Here is a 17,333-nt window from a genome sequence, read left to right as displayed (position 1 = left end):
CCATCAGTGAATCTGTTGACATTGTCACTCAATGTCCATAGTTTACATTAGGGTTGACTCTTGGTGTTTTATATTCTATAAATTTTGACAAATGTATAATTACATGTATCCACTGTTGTAGTATGATAAACTATAGTTTCACTGCTCTAAAATCTGTGCTTTGCCTATTAATCTCTGCCTCCCACGAACCCATGACAGCTAGTAGTCTTACTTTTTAAATAGTTTTGCCTTTTCTACAATATCATTAAATTGGAATAATATAGTATATGCATTTTTTCATATGACTTCTTTCACTTAATAATATGCACTTAACTTTTTTCTACTTCTTCTCATGGCTTCATAGTTCATTTCCCTTTAACACTGAATAATATCCTATTTTCCATTTGTATCACAGTTTATTTTATTGTCTGTCCACCTACTGAATGACATATTGATTGCTTCTAAGTTTTAGCAATTATGAAGAAAGCTACTATAAACATCTGTTTACAGATTTTTGTGTGAATGTATGTTTTCAATTCATTTGAATAAATGCCAAGGAATGTTATTTCTGGGTCATTTGGTAATATTTAATTAGTTTTATAGGAAATTGTCAAATTTTCTTCCAAAGTGGCTGTACCATTTTACATTCCCACCAGCAATGAATGTGAATTTCTCTTGCTCTTTATCTTCACCAGCATTCAGTATTGTCAATATTTCTGGATTTGAATCATTCTAATAGGTATATATTGGTATCACATTGTCTCATTGTTATTTTAATTTCCAATATTCTAATGAATATCATGTTGAGCATCTCCTTACTTATATGCTGGCTTGTCATCTGTATATCTTCTTTAGTAAGGTGTCTGTTGAGATCTCTTGCCCATTTGTAAATTAGTTTATGTATTTTCTGATTATTGAGTTTTGTTCTTTGATAGATTGGATAACAGTTCTTAATCAGATATGTCTTTTGAAATGTTTTCTCAAGTCTGTAGGTTGTCTTCTTGTTCTCTTGAGATTGTTTTCCATATAGTAGAAATTTTTAATTTTAATGAAATCAAAAGGAGTATTTCTTTCCTTGATTGTATCTTTAGTGATTTTTGAACCCTCCTTCCTGCACACTGACACACAGTTTGCTTTTTCTCTAAAAAGTAATCACCCTACCAAAGGTCTTCTAGATTTTCTTTTGTTATATTCTAGGAGTTTTAATATTCTATATTTTACACTTAGGTCTTCGATTTGATTCCTTTTGAGTTAATGTTTTGTGAAAGGTGTAGTTTTTCTAGCTTCATGCTTACTCATGTAGGTGTTGAGTTGTTCCAGTGCCATTTGTTGAAAAGACTGTCTTTCTCTATTGTACTGCCATTGCTCCTTTGTTAAAGATCAGTTAGCTATATTTGTGTGGGTCTATTTCTGGGTGTTCTATTCTGTTCCATTGATCTGACTATTCTTTCACCAATACTATACTGTATTTATTACTATTGCTTCATATTTAGTCTTGAAGTCAGTTACTGTCAGTCTTCTAACTATTGTTTTCCTTCAATATTGAGTTGGCTATTTTGGCTCTTTGCCTTCTATATAAATTTTAGAAACACTTTGTTGATATGCACAAAATACCTTGCTAGAATTTTGATTGGGGGCGAGTTTAATCTGTAGATCAATATGGGAAGAACTTACATCTTGACAATATTGAGTCTTCCTATCCATGAACTCCCCATTCAGACATCTCTTTATTTATTTAGTTTCTCTTTGATATCTCTCATCAGAGGTTTATAGTTTCCCCATAGGAACTGTTGGTTTTAACTAGGGGATTAACTTTATTGAAGTTCACTTTGCTTCTATAACCATCAGCAGCCTGGTGAAAAGAGACCTACAGTCTCCTTGAGAAGGGTTATGGCTAGTATTTCTAAATGGCTGAGCTTGATGGAAAGCTCTTGCTGTCTGATATGGCTTTTTCACAGTATTAGTCTTTTTTTTAGGTTGGTTTTTTGGTGTTTTTTGTTTGTTTGTTTTTAAGATGGAGTCTCACCCTGTCGCCAGGCTGGAGTGCAGTGGTGCGATCTCAGCTCACTGCAACATTCACCTCCTTGGTTCAAGTGATTCTCCTGCCTCAGCCTCCTGAGTAGCTGGGACTACAGGTGCACACCATCAAAAATTGATATAGACTTTTGCACATACTTTGAAGATTTTTTTCCATTATAATCCTTGGCAAGATTTAGGAGAAAATATAATTTTAAATGTTCCAGGTCATGATACAGAGGGTAATATCCTACCTCTCTTGTTTCAGTCTGACTCTTACTATATTTTACTAAGAGAAACAGTCAGAATTTACCTCTATTTCTGAAATAAAAGACAACTTTTAGTAAGTTCATTTTCATTATCTTCTGTTTAAAAGTATATCTAATATTATTATTTTCATAATACATCTTTTTACACTCCAAATTTCAGCCTGAATTTCCAAATTTCAATCTTTCATTTGTGTTTTAGAAGAAAATGGTTAAAGAACTAACTTGTAAAACTTGCTTTGTATATGACATGATACCATGCTTTTTAAATAAATGTAACTCTATCATTTTCTCTACAGTCACATTTTGTGAGTTATATATCCTATGCCTGTGTTATTTAAATGATCAGCAGATGGTTATTTAGACCTATACTCTCCTTATCAAGATCAGGATTATTAACTTTTTTGTTGTTTTCAATAGATATTCTCTGCTTAAAGTGTTACCTGCTCTAAGAATGCTTAATGGCGATACGCTAAACTCTGATTCAGAAAGACACGCTGAAGAACACAATCAACTGGAATCAGCAGGTTTCCTGGTACTTTATCAGTCTCAGATTCGAGAATTCAACTTGCTAATAGAAAATTATATAACTAGAAAAGGGTAAGATTGTGATCTTCCCATTGTTATATTTAAAATCAATAATGTAATTTATAAATACAATTTTTTAAGTATTCTGATTAATACAATTATACTTTTTTGGATTAGAACAGTGTGTTTAGGGGATATTCTACCTTTGAAAACTTTGGGCATCATGTTTTATTTTTTAAATATATTAATATGTATTTTGAACGTGATTTCAAATATTTAAATGCTACAATATTTGATAAAGTAAATGAAAGCATGTGGATATATCAAGACAAGAAGCAAAAATTCAATTATTCAGTCATAATTTTATTCAGTAATTATTGTGGACAAGACTATTTATCCCCAAATAATTCACAAAAAACATAAGAGAAAATTGGGTAAACAGCTAGAATAGAGTGAGGCAAGTTTTACAACGCACATTAATTATATATTAAAATACTGTACATATACTTAGGTATTAAGGTAGTATGGGAGCACAGTTCAGAAAAGCAGTCAGCACTTGCACCCATTTAGAGGACAGAAGTTGACAGTAATCAGAATCAAATTTTGAAGAAAGAAAACTTCCTATTCCCCACCTCAAATTCCGAATGCATTATAATAATCTTTCTATAACTGTATTTTTAAATTTGCATTGTGTCAGAAAATGTCAATTATAAAGGAAAATGATTCCGTATTGTTTCACTTACAATGACTCTCCATTGTAACTGGAAAAATAACATGCACTTCCAAATATGTTAACTTTCATACTAAATTATATTCTTAAACTATTGCTATTAATACTTTCATACATGCTTGTCTTATGTAAAGGTTGGTTTTCTGTTTAAATATTTTTGAATATAGACCATTCAGATGAAAAACAAGTCTTACATTGTTAAAAATAATTTCAATTGTTATAGGTAATGTTTAATGTAACAAATACTAAGATTGTTTATATTTGTCTTTATGCAAATCTAAAATAAAATAATATTTACTTGTATTTGTGTGGTAACATACAATTTTGTATGTAAAGGTGACCCTTGACATTGCCTTAAAATCTAAATTTCAACATGAGATTTTAAATGTAGTCCTTTGGACTATTTATTTCATTGCAACTTAAGTTTTATTTTAGCATTGAAAATGGAAAGACGATATGAAGAAAGAAAATTTTTATTTTATAATATGTAAAATAGGCTATATTTTATGTTTAATGCATAAGTGGTGGTGAGTTCCATAAGTAATTATAAACATTTGATATCCTAATATCAAAAGTTTTTTTGCATTATTCACCAACAAAATGAATGAAATACAAAATATAAAACATATATTAGATGAGCCTATGCCAATGTCTAAATTACCTTTGTGAATGTAGGAACGATCAAATTGTCTCTACATTTTTGGAAATAATTGTAACTTTCATTTTGTTTGATGTGATTGACATTTTATTTTTTATATACTGTATTTTTTCAGAGAAAAATTAAGGCAACTTATGACAATATATTAAATATAGCCAGAAAATGTAAGTTAGAAATAAGCAAAAAATTTTTAAACATAAAACAAAAATAAAAGATAAAATGTAGCCAAGAATAAGGCTCACACAAATGCAAAGTCCTTTACATTTGTTATTGAGAACTTCAAATCTGGCCAACATTAAAACTTGATTAATTATACAAGTTATAAAACTCAAAAGCTAGAAATCCAATAATTATTCAAGAGAATTTTAGCCATTTATGTTTTAAAGTACTTGAATTCTCTTTGCAATGGCTTATTATTTTTCCAAAGATAAATGGGAATAAAAACTTTCCCATAATATAAGTTCTTTGTTTAAAAGTCCAATACAAATATTTTGCATAGCAAAAGTCAATGTAGAAAGCACTTTAAACTTTATTTCATAAATAACTTCTCCAAATTTAGTCAGCCATGATTTCTCATGTTTATGGTAGTAAAAGCATAAATTTTTCTCATTCATTTGTACCAAAAATACCTAGAATAAAAATGGTCCTGAAATTTCCAGACATTTTGTCTGGACTGATGGATCTAAATTAACTAAACAAATGTTTTCAAATTTTATTATAATTGAGATCAATTTTTATATAAACAACTAGAAATACTCTATAATGAATGTTGTAGTGAAGTGTAATATTCATTTGAGGCCATACAGTGAAATTTTCAAAACCTGTACAAGTTTTAATATTTGCTGATATAATTCTTAGTAAATGTCCTCATCATTTATTTGTTCAGGGATGCATTTACCTTGGATACTGCAGAAAATCTCTGTCACTATTTTAAAAAATTGATGATACTTAGTACTAAATACCGACATGCACATGAACGTGGGGTTGTAAATATCACCGAGAAAGATGAATCAGAAGCCCTGAAAAGTCATTTGGCCCCTACAAACAGTGACAGCACACTGCAAAATGGAGTCTTCTACTCTTGTGCACATGAACATAATCCAGACTCATCAGATATTCCTGAGAAATGGATGGACTCTGGCTCCAACCACTCCCCATTAAGCAACTCCTCCACATGTGAAGATATGGAAGGAAGACATCAGGAAAAATTAGTGTGTCAGAAGAGAGAAAAGAGCAAGGCAAGCAGTATTCCCACTAAAATAATCCCATTTAAGGAAGTAGTAATGACAAATTCTCTACTGAGGAGTCACCAAAGTATTGAGCCTAGTGAAAAAATGTAAGATATATAAATAATTTTTCTTTTATAGATATGTATTTACCACTTTGGATGGATTGTGTTAGTCAATGGTATCAAATAATTTGCTGAAGGATTTAAATTACGTTCATATTTTTTACTAATTCCATTAATTATATTTTCATGTGATCCACAAATCATTAATTACAGAGCAGATTAATTTGATAAATTCTGGTTTAATTTCCATTAGTATTTAAATAAGTAAATGTGAATTTTTTTCACCTTCTAATTCCTAAATCATGTATTTTAAGGAGAAATAAAATACCACACTCTAAAAATAATAAAAACAATATTTTCTAAGCAATCAAGTAATTTCATTTTTTAAAAATACAACTTTGTACCTGCCACTTATTTGCTCATTGATTTAGTAAACATTTAATGAGCATCTTTGCAAGTATTTGAATGTATGTGCTATTATTTTTGGCATTAATAGATCTATAAGGTAGGGCAATATTCTCCATGATTAATCAAGGAAACCCCTTATAACCATTAAATAATTCTAGAAAGTTAATGGCTAATTGTTTGTTAAACCAGCAAAGATTAGCTTACTTTGGCCTGTCAATTTATTCTTGTTCTTTTTACTTTTGGCCTCAGAGTCAAGCTAAGAAAAGAAAAATTGCTCAGATTTAGCTTCTCCTATAAATGATTGGTGCTGAGCAGGGCAGATGTCAGAATATCACAGTAGCTAGCTAATCTTGCTTTTCCCACTCTTCCATTTTTCAAAAGTTATCAGGGGAAAGTGTAATATTTTCTTCCTGAGAGCTAGGTTAATTAATTTGATACGATAAAACTTATATTTCCTAATGTAAATTTTTAGTATTTATCAAGAGTGGCTTTAATATTTTCTGATTTATGTTTTATTAATTTATTTAATTGATTACCTTTGCCCCAAACACTTCAAATGTTCCCTATTGAAATTTCATATAAACAGTATTTTGAACTTCTTAATCCTAAATAAAATAGCCAAATGATGACAATAAGTAAGGATGAAGGACTGAAAATGTAGATAAACTAAAGACCCAAAGAATAACGGGGAAAAAAATGTATACCCACTTGCTGAATCTTAACGTTCAGTGATTCAGGAGATTCACTGTCAACTGCATAAGAGTTTCCTAATTATTATTTACATGTGCTCTTATTCCAATGACACTTTTGACATTATGATTTTTGCCAAAATGGTGATGGTGATGATTTTTTTTCTCAAACTGGAGTGCCCCCTACATTTAGGAAACCATAAAGTCAGCTTCTTTCCCTGCTTTCAATGTAGTGAAAAGTAGTCCATATTAGTGTCACTGAAGAAAATACCCTGCGTCTACCTTTTGTTTTTGTTTTCCCTGGGGAATTTTGATGATATTAGGCTGAGGAATTCATGCAATCAATGACTTTACAAGAAATTCACAATTATAGTCAGTGAAACTTGTGTATGTCTATAAAGAAATATAAAATACTATCTCAGGTTTGATGTGTTTTCCCATAAGCCTTTTAATTTTGCTAGTTGCATATTGCAAATGTGTTTTCTGATTCTTTTCTTTGTCACTCAAAATGCCCATTAAAATACTTTGAAATCCCCTAATCCATTTTCTTTCAAAAGATGAAGTAATGAATGAATTATTAAATGAATAAATGTGAATTATATCTATATCAAAATTTACAAAGTTCTGTTTACCGTAGGAGGAGGAGGAAATGATTTTTGGAACATGAATATTTTTTCAAAGTATTAGACATTCAAGTAGTTTATTTTAGACCATATATTTTAGCCATTAACTTCAGTATTCTGCTCATAGTAAAACAGACTGAAGCCTTCTACTGACTTTACATAAAATGGTGATGATGACAATAACAATGATGATGATAGTAATATGGATAATAAGGCAAAACAGCAATGGAAAATGGCTTTATAATTCCTTTCTAACTGTCCAGAAACGTATTACTATGAGGGAAAAAAAATGTATGGTCATGTCTAGCAGAGTTCGCCACTTCATTCCACTTTGCCTTAAACTAAATTGTATGAGGAATGAAGAAATTTCACTGGATTTGGCAATTATAAAATTAATGAAAATGATTTCAAGGAACATTAGAAAATGAAGATAGGCCAAGAATTACTTCTCCTCTTTTTAAGCCAAAGTCAGGAATTTGAAAAGAGATTAAGACGGAATAGTCAGGACTTTGACAACACTCTTTACATTTATAATATTTCTCTAATAATCTATGTTGGGAAAGGAAAAAATTTCTGATTAGTACAAGTTAAATTACTAAACGCACTGAAAATACACTTTTATAATCAATGTACATTTTAATTCAAATTTTGCTAATGTTGCTGGGCAACATAGGGGGACGTGGAAAGCACATAGCATTGATTCATTCAGTGCCTGAAATTGGCAAATGTTGTGGACCTAAAAATTTTAAGTATTTACTACTGAGTCTCTAAGAGTGTAATTTAACTATTTGTGTGTGGGCAGAGAAGAAAGTGAAGCTCCTAAGCACCTGATAGGGTGCTTTCTCTTACAATAAAGGAAGCCCTTCTTCCTCTTACACTCCAACGTTACTTCTCCACAATGAATAGAATTTTACCCTCTCTTGCCAAGTCAACATTAGCTCCTATATTTGTCCTCTCTCTTCTGCCTCACCACTTTTTCCCCTTGTCTCCGGACAACTATCCCCAGAACGATACAAAAACTCTTTAATAATCTCCCTCCTTAAAAGAAACAAATGAAAATCCCTTTTACTCACATACCCAATTACTGTCCCATTTCTTTTCTTCAAATTGGAAGATTTTCTTACCATTTTTACTTCTATGATAATGATAAAAGAAGTGGTCTTATTTTTAAATAATACTTTATATGTTCTTTGTTTAAAATATTGCTCATGAGGACCTTTTATCTATAACTGTGTATTTACAGATAATTTAAAATGTGTTTTGTTTTGTTTTTTTCTCCTCCTAATAGTATGGCAGCTGTGGTAATCCAGTCATACTGGCGTGGTTACCTCATCCGCAGACAGATTCATTTCGCTACGAGGCTACATACTACTGCAACAGAAAGCCTGCTAAATTCTTCCATCAAGAATCAGACTATTTTAAAGAAAGGAAAAAGAGAAAGTATTGTGAATATCCAAAAACAGAGGGAGAAGGCTGCTATTCTTATTCAGGTTAACTTCAATCCTTGGTAACATAGTCACAAAAGATGTATTAGTCATCTTTCATGGTTTATTCTATATGAAAAATAACCTCCAAATCTCAGTGGTTGCAGTTATGTAGATTTATTTCTTTTTCTTCCACAATGGTTGAACTAATTTACACTCACATCAACAGTTTAAAAGTATTTCATTTCTCCATATCCTCTCCAGAATCTGTTGTCTCCAGATTTTTTAACGTTTACCATTCTAACTGCCCTGAGGTGGTATCTCAATGTGGTTTTGATTTGCATTTCTCTAATGACCAGTGATGATGAGCATTTTTTTATATGTTTGTTGGCCTCATATATGTCTTCTTTTGAAAAGCATATGTCCATGTCCTTCACCCACTTTTGAATGGGTTTGTTTGTTTTTTCTTGTAAATCTGTTTTAGTTCTTTGTAGATTCTGGATATTAGCCCTTTGTCACATGAGTAGATTACAAAATGTTTTTCCCATTCTATTGGCTGCCGGTTCACTCTCATGATCGTTTCTTTTGCTGTGCAGAAACTGTGGAGTTTGATTAGGTCCCATTTGTTTATTTTGGCTTTTGTTGCCAATTCTTTTGGTGTTCTAGTCATGAAGCCCTTGCCTATGCCTCTGTCTTGAATGGTTTTGCCTGTGTTTTCTTCTAGGGTTTTTATGGTGTTAGGTCTTATGTTTAAGTCTTTAATCCATCTGGAGTTAATTTTAGTGTAAGGTGTCAGGAAGGAGTCCAGTTTCTGCTTTCTACACATGGCTAGCCAGTTTTCCCAACACCATTTATTAAACAGGGAATCCTTTCCCCATTGCTTGTTTTTGTCAGGTTTGTCAAAGATCAGATGGTTGTAGATGTGTGACGTTGCCTCTGAGGCCTCTGTTCTGTTCCATTGGTCTATATCTCTGTTTTAGTACCAGTACCATGCTGTTTTGATTACTGTAGCCTTGTAGTATAGTTTGAAGTCAGGTAGCATGATGCTTCCAGCTTTGTTCTTTTTACTTAGGATTGTCTTGGCTATGAATGCTTTCTTTGATTCCATATGAAGTTTAAGGTGGTTTTTTCCAGTTCTGTGAAGAAGGTCACTGGTAGCTTGATGGGGATAGTATTGAATTTTTAAATTACTTTGGGCAGTATGGCCATTTTCACAATATTGATTATTCCTAACCATGAACATGGAATGTTTTTCCATCTGTTTGTGTCCTCTCTTTTTTCCTTGAGCAGTGATTTGTAGCTCTCCTTGAAGAGGTCCTTTACATCCTATATTAGTTGAATATCTAGGTATTTTATTCTCTTTGTAGCAATTGTGAATGGGAGTTTGCTCTTATTTGGCTCTCTATTAGTCTGTTATTGGTATATAGGAATGCTTGTGATTTCTGCACATTGATTTTGTATCCTGAGACTTTGCTGAAGTTGCTTATCAGTTTCAGGAGATTTTGGGCTGAGACGGTGGGGTTTTCTAAATATACAATCATGTCATCTGCAAATAGAGACAATTGGACTTCCTCCTTTCCTAATTGAATACCCTTTATTTCTTTTTCTTGCCTGATTGCTCTGGCTAGAACTTCTAACACTATATTGAATAGGAGTGGTGAGAAAGGGCATTCTTGTCTAGTGCCATATTTCAAAGGGAATCCTTCAGTTTTTGCCCATTCAGTGGACTGTGGGTTTGTCATACATAGCTTTTACTATTTTGAGATACGTTCCATTGATACGTAGTTTATTGAGAGTTTTTAGCATAAAGCACTGTTGAATTTTGTCAATGGCCTTCTCTGCATCTATTGAGATAATCATGTGGTTTTTGTCTTTGGTTTATGTGGTGGATTACGTTTATAGACTTGTGTATGTTGAACCAGCCTTGCATCCCTGGGATGAAGTCCCTTGATCATGATGGATAAGCTTTTTGATATGCTGTTGCAATCAGTTTGCCAGTATTTTATTGAAGATTTTTGCATTTAAGTTCATCATGCATATTGGCCTGAAGTTTTCTTTTCTTGTTGAGTCTCTGTCAGGTTTTGGTATCAGGATGATGTTGGTTTCATAAAATGATTTGGGAAGGACTCTCTCTTTTTGGAATGTTTGGAATAGTTTCAGAAGAAGTGGTACCAGCTCCTCTTTGTATATCTGGTAGAATTTGACTGTGAACCCTTCTGGACCTAGACTTTTTTTGGTTGGTAGGCTATTAATTACTGCCTCAACTTCAGCCCTTGTTATTAGTCTATTCAGGGTTTCAACTTCTTCCTGGTTTAGGCTTGGGAGGTTACGAGTGTCCAGGAATTTGTCCACTTCTTCCAGGTTTACTAGTTTATAGGTGTAGAGTTGTTTGTAGTAATCTCTTATGGTAGTTTGTGTTTCTGTGGAATCAGTGGTGATATATCCTTTATTGTTTTTTATTGCATCTATTTGATTCTTCTGTCTTTTATTTTATTAATCTGGCTAGTGGTCTATTCTGTTGATCTTTTCAAAAAACCAGCTCCTAGATTTATTGATTTTTTGAAGGGTTTTTTGTGTCTCTATCTCCTTCAAGTTATGTTCTGATCTTAGTTATTTCTTGTCTTCTGCTGTGGCTCTGCTTAGTGTCTGGATTGAAGAATAGTTCTTAAATACAAAATACCATTTGCATGACTGAGGGTCAATCTGGACCATACAACCATATTTAAAACTTCTCATCAAGGTTGGATGTGGTGGCTCAAGCCTGTAATCCCAGCACTTTGGGAGGCCAAGACAGTAGGATTGTTTGAAGCTAGGAGTTTGAGATCAGCCTGGCAACAACATGAGACCCCAAATCTACAAAAAATATAAAGATGTATGTGGATGTGGTGGTATACACCTGTAATTCTAGCTACTTGGGAGGCTGAGGCAGGAGGATTGCTGGCGCTCAGAAGTCTGAGGTTGCAGTGAGCTGTGATCGTACCACTGCACACTTGCCTGGGTATAGAATGAGACCTTGTCTCAAAAAACAGCAACAACAACTTCTCATCAAGTATGTCATTTGTTACATCTGCTAACATTTGATTAACCAAATCAGGTCTTACTTGGCCTTGATAGCTATTTCTATGTGTTTGAAAATCTACCAAAATAATTGTTAAAGTTTTTCAAATACTTTCATTTAAATATTCAGAAAGCAAGTAGTTAATAGATTTGACGGAATCTCACCAAGACCAGGATTTTGGTTTTTGTTTCATTTTAGCAGTGTAAAATATTACTTAAAACTTCTGTAACTCAGAAGTCAGAGCGCAACATGGATGGATTTTCTGTTCAATGTCTCACCAGTCTGATAGCAAGTTACTGACTGGGGCCTTAGTTCTCATCTGGGGCTTGGGACCTTTTCCAATCTAACTTGTTGCTAGAGGAACTTATTTGCCCACAGCTACAAGTCTGAGGTTCCCAATTTCCTCTTTTCTCTTGACCAGGGACTTCTCTCAAATCTTAGATGCCACTGGCAGTGTTTTGCCATATGGTCCCCACAGGCAGTTCACAAAGTATATTCCAAGACCAGGTTCTAAAATGAAGTTCATCTTGATCACACTCATTTTTAAAAATTTATTTACTCATCAGTGTTTTTTAGAAGCTATGGCTTCTCAGGAATTGTTCTAGGCTCAGGAAATAAAATGTAAATCCAATACGATGCCTACCTTCATGGAATTTATCTCCTGGTGGAGGATGCAAATGTAAACTAAATAAAATAAGATCTGTAGAAATTCATCATATTGTACCTAAGTTAAATGATAGTAATTAAACAAGATTTAGCATTTCCCTTTATTCATTCTGCAAACATTTCTTGCTACAAAAATCTTTCTAGCTTACATTCTGTTGGAATATGCAGTTAATAAATATATTAGCTATGAGAAATACTGTGGGTGAAAATATAAAACAGGAAAAGTGGGATAGGAGTATCAAAGGGAAGTTTATCATTTTAGATAGGATGGATATGTAAGACTAGGAAATGTGACATTGGAGAGAGACTTAGCCATTAGATATCTGTGGGAAGAATACTTCAGGCAAAGGAACATCAGATTCGAAGGCCATGGTTTAGTAGCCTATCCACAGTGTTTAGGAAATAGCAACAGGCCACTGTGACAAAATAGTGATGAAAAGGAGAAGAGTAGGATTTATAAGTCAAAGGTGTTATATGATATGGAAAGACATTGGTGGAATTTGAACAGTAGATTGACGTGGTCAGGTTTACTCTGTGTCACAGTTATACTGTAAGAGGGCAGGGGCAGAAGTGCAAAATCAGTTAGTAGCCTATTGCAGTAATCCAGGCAAGAGATAATATTGGCATGGACCCAAGTATCAGCAGAGGAGGTGGTAAGAATACCACATTACAGAATATATGTTGATTTTATCTTGAGAGTAAATGCCTGAGAGATAGAGGAATCAGGGATGTCTCCAAGGTATTTAGGAAAAGGAACTGGAAGAATGGCCTTAAAATTAAGAAAAAGAGAAATTACCTTTCCTCTCAAGTTCCTGGCTCTTAATATTAAAGACATAATATTTCAAGAGAAATACCTCTGCTGAGTTTCTAATGAATGTATCCAGTATTTCTGTTTAATTAATTAGTCTATTCTGTACTCCTCCTGAGAACAATGCACAGGCAAAGCTGTTTTAGTTGCTTGCTAGGGGTGGGAGTGAGGTGACAGCAATGGATTCAGGGAAAGTCTGAGAAAAAATAGAAAGAAACTTCAGTTACTATCTCCAAATGTTATTTTGCTACCTAAGGAATGTAGATGCCATGCATCCAAACTCCCGCCTGTCTTCACTGGACAAACAATACTTTTTCAATATTGACAGGAAGTAACTATTCAACTTTTGCTTCCCTTCTCTCAACAAAGAGAAGGTTCATTACTTTATCAAATAGTCTAGTTGTGGTTGATATCTCTGTTGTGAGTTCTTTGGTTGAGGTTCTTTGAAACAACAAAAAGAAGCATAATTCAGTCTTTCTTTTTAACTTAATATGTCTCTTTTGTGCATCCTAGTACTTTGAATCATTGAAGTGAACTCCATTTCCACATCTGCTGGGAATAATCATCTACCTTCTTAAATGACTCATTGTAAAATATAAATTTTAGACTGCCTAAACATTCTAAGGGAGTAGAGCATGATATAGCAGAAAGAGCCTGGGCTTAAGAAGGATTGAAATGAAAGGTTTCATGAAGGATGTGCCAGAGCCTGCTCTCTTTTCACCAAAACCACATTCTTCTCTTCTTCCTAGCATAGAGCCAGATTAGATTTCCAGGCTTTCCTTGCAATTTATTTTGGCTCTCAGAGTTCTAGTCATTAGAATGTGAATAATAGGCTGGGTGCAGTGGTTCACGTCTGTGATCCCAGCACTTTGAGAGGCCAAGATGAGTGGATTACTTGAGGTCCAGAGCTCAAGACCAGCCTGGCCAACGTGGTGAAACCCCATCTCTACTGAAAAAAAAAAAAATTAACTAGGCATGGTGGTGGGTGCCTGTAAGCTACTCAAGAGGCTGAGATATGAGAATCGCTTGAACTGGATGGGGAAGAAGGTTGCAGTGAGCTGAGATCACACCACTGCACTCCAGCCTGAGCAACAGTGAGATTTTATTGCAAAAAAGAAAAAAGATGTCAATGGTAGATCTGTGCATCACTTTCAGGTCTACCCCGTAAAATCTTCCACAGACACTCCTTCCTTTCATTTTCTTTTTCTGCTTGGCTGAAATGCAGACAGCCTCTGGGGCATACTTGTTGAGATTGAAGAGTACAAAATCTGGCTACTCAAGTCACCTAATATTAAAGTGCTGTCCCATTGGTTTGTTTACTCTCAGTGTTTGTTATGTGATCAAGAGCTAAACTATTGTTGTTGGATTATTATACATTTGTACTCTGTTATAACATTTATCCTACCCCACTTAAAGGATATGAGCTACACCTTAAGAAATAGTAGGACTCAATGTAGATATGTAAGAGAAAGGAATTCCAGGCATAAAGGACAGTAGAAGTTAAGGAACATAGGATTTCATGTTGCTAGAATGATGTAAGGTTCAGCACAACAAGAATACCATAAGAACTAGAATATTAAGAAAATGTAGGAATAACATGGTGAGAGACATGTGCTGTTTCAACAAGGAGCAAGTATATAGTATGCTATGGGGGATAGGAGTTGATGATAGTTGGAAAACAAAAATATGTTAGGTATGTCCAATAGAGAGAACTGTCAGGCAAGAGACTTGATTTCAATGTGTGAGAAAGAGAGATGAACTAATCATAGATAGATGACTAGGATAAAAATGTGACTTTGTCAGAAATAAATAGAAGAAGAATCTGAACATTACTTACCAACATGTTTACATGACCATTATTTCTGATACTATATAGAGATGACTGGGACTTGACCCTAAGTAGATTCATGAGGGAGATATCTGTCACACCAGAAAACACACACACACACACACACACACACACACACACACACACACACACACTATGCGTTTTATAGTGTGGAGCTTTGCAGAAGCCCTGACCCTGATGATTTGAGCAGGAGTCATTGTGAGCCACAGTGAATCAATCCTTTGGCTCATGTCATTTAACACTGGATTGAAGGTTGCCCTTGCTAGTTTCTTTTCACTAGGTTTGCACTTAATCTTGATATCATTATGTTGATATTTTAAAAAGGGAGGAAGGTAGGTAAAAAAAGATAAGATGACCTCAGGAAAAAAGGTAACAGAAAGAAAGCATGTTTCCCTGATTCTTGGAACCTTCCCAGGACTGGATTGGGAAGGAAGGGATACTAGGAATACTAGGAAGTACTAGGGTACTTCCCTAGCAGGAAGAAGCCACTTGGCCCATTTACCATGTTAGGGGGAAGTCATTCTGAAAGAAAGCAAGTAACCAAGAGAGAATGAATACCCAGATATGAAAATCTAAGGCCTGGCATAGTGGTACACACCTGTAATCTCAGCACTTCTGCAGCCCAAGTTGGACAGATTGCTTGAGCTCAGGAGTTCAATACCAGGCTGGGCAACATGGCAAAACCTTGGCTCTACAAAAAATACAAAAATTAACTGGGTGGCGTGTGCCTATAGTCTCAGCTACTCAGGAGGCTGCTGTGAGAGATCTCTTGAGCCTGGGAGGTCAAGGTTACAGTGAGCCAGGACTGTACCACTGCATTCCAGCCTGGGTAACACAGCAAGACCCTGTCTCAAAAAAAAAAAAAAAAAAAGAAAGAGAAAGAAAAATAATGTTTAAAAATTCAAAAATCAAAGAGGTAAAATTAAAATAATGTTATTTATCTCTGTGGTAGCTTGCATGGATGTCATCCAGACCATGTGACATGCCAATCATAAAGAAGGCAAAGAGCTGATGGTGTTCTCGATAAGTATGTTAAAAAGAGGAAGGCCAATTTCTTAATCAATACTTTCAATTTTATTCCTCATTACACAAAGTCGTCCTCTCTTTTTTTTTTTTTAACCAACCAATATTGTTCAAGTTCTTGCCTCATATTGCCGTCCTTTCTCCTTACATTAGAAGAACCTTAAACTCCCTGAAGAAGTTAGAATTTATTTATGAAACTTATGAAACAGAGGAATATTATATATATTGCAATTCATTGTTAGAGGTAAACATGATTAAAATTAATCAACTATATTTTTTAACATACAATGTTAAATATCACATGATTTTCTTATTTGTTAAACTAAGTTAATAAAGTTATTATAAGTAAAGTGTCAATGAAGTTGGGGGAAATATATTTATTGAGTGCATATTATGTGATAATCATATGCCTATCATCATGTTTAAATTTTCTAGTTTAATCTACATGGCAATCCTATATGATTTTTATATTTTTCTCTTTACAGATAATTTTGACCTCTCTTGAAAATATTGATAACAATCATAATTTGAGTTAGAATTTTGTAGGTTGGTAAAAAGAAAGATGTATCAGTAAAAAGTAGAAAAACATAGTTTAGGTAATAAATCTACTACATACCACAGCATCTCCTGGACTCTCAAACCTACTGCACGTTTTCCTGGAATGAGATCTCAGTATGTATAAATGGAATCTGAAACCTGACACATAAGCAAGAGCAAATAAATTGTAATTCTTCTGAGGGAGTGACAATATCCTAATATATTTCTTACTTCTCCTGTAGTGAGGTTGCCTTGCAGAAAGCTAAAAAGGAGGATGTTGAAATAGATGGTGAGGTTTGATTGAAACAAATTTCTTCCAGGAAGAGAAAGTGGGACCATGAGTAGATGAAGTGGATATGTTTCAGGGTTTGAAAAAGGTAATTGAATTTTCAAGCCAGACATGTTAGATGTGTAAAAGAGTAGAGTTATGGGGAACTAGTCTCCTTGACACTGCTCTCTCCCCGACTCAGAAAGTAGAGTACATAACTAACTATACCTATTCATAGAAACCTGAGTTTCTCACAACTTTTTGGGAAGAAGGAAAGCAACATTGAAAGGCTCAAGTATTTATCACAGGCTGGGAAAAGAAAATCTCTCATATACTGTATCAGATAAATCAGGCTATTAATAAGCATAACTAAGGACTGGGCCCACCACTTGTGAAAAGCTTGTAGATTCAAATACAGGAGTATCACTGAGTCACAGAGTGCCTGTCTGTATCCGCATCTTCCAACTCCTGCTCAAGACCACAGGCTCAAGACTATTGGCAGCAGTAGAAGC

General features: G+C 34.0%; 1 protein-coding gene across 1 annotated transcript in view; it reads left to right on the top strand.

The window, feature by feature from the left end:
- LRRIQ1 (leucine rich repeats and IQ motif containing 1) overlaps positions 1–17,333 on the top strand; it is a 219,348-nt gene that overhangs the window by 76,752 nt on the left and 125,263 nt on the right. The window contains exons 15-17 of the mRNA XM_012442102.3: positions 2,682–2,861; positions 5,064–5,513; positions 8,477–8,678. Of these exons, the coding sequence (XP_012297525.2) occupies positions 2,682–2,861; positions 5,064–5,513; positions 8,477–8,678 (832 nt within the window). The remainder of the gene's footprint in view (positions 1–2,681; positions 2,862–5,063; positions 5,514–8,476; positions 8,679–17,333) is intronic.

This window comes from Aotus nancymaae, unplaced genomic scaffold, assembly GCF_030222135.1.
Source record: "Aotus nancymaae isolate 86718 unplaced genomic scaffold, 86718_ANA_hifiasm-v0.15.2.pri h1tg000016l, whole genome shotgun sequence".
Lineage (NCBI taxonomy): Eukaryota > Metazoa > Chordata > Mammalia > Primates > Aotidae > Aotus > Aotus nancymaae.
This window is presented reverse-complemented; position numbering and strand designations above follow the sequence as displayed.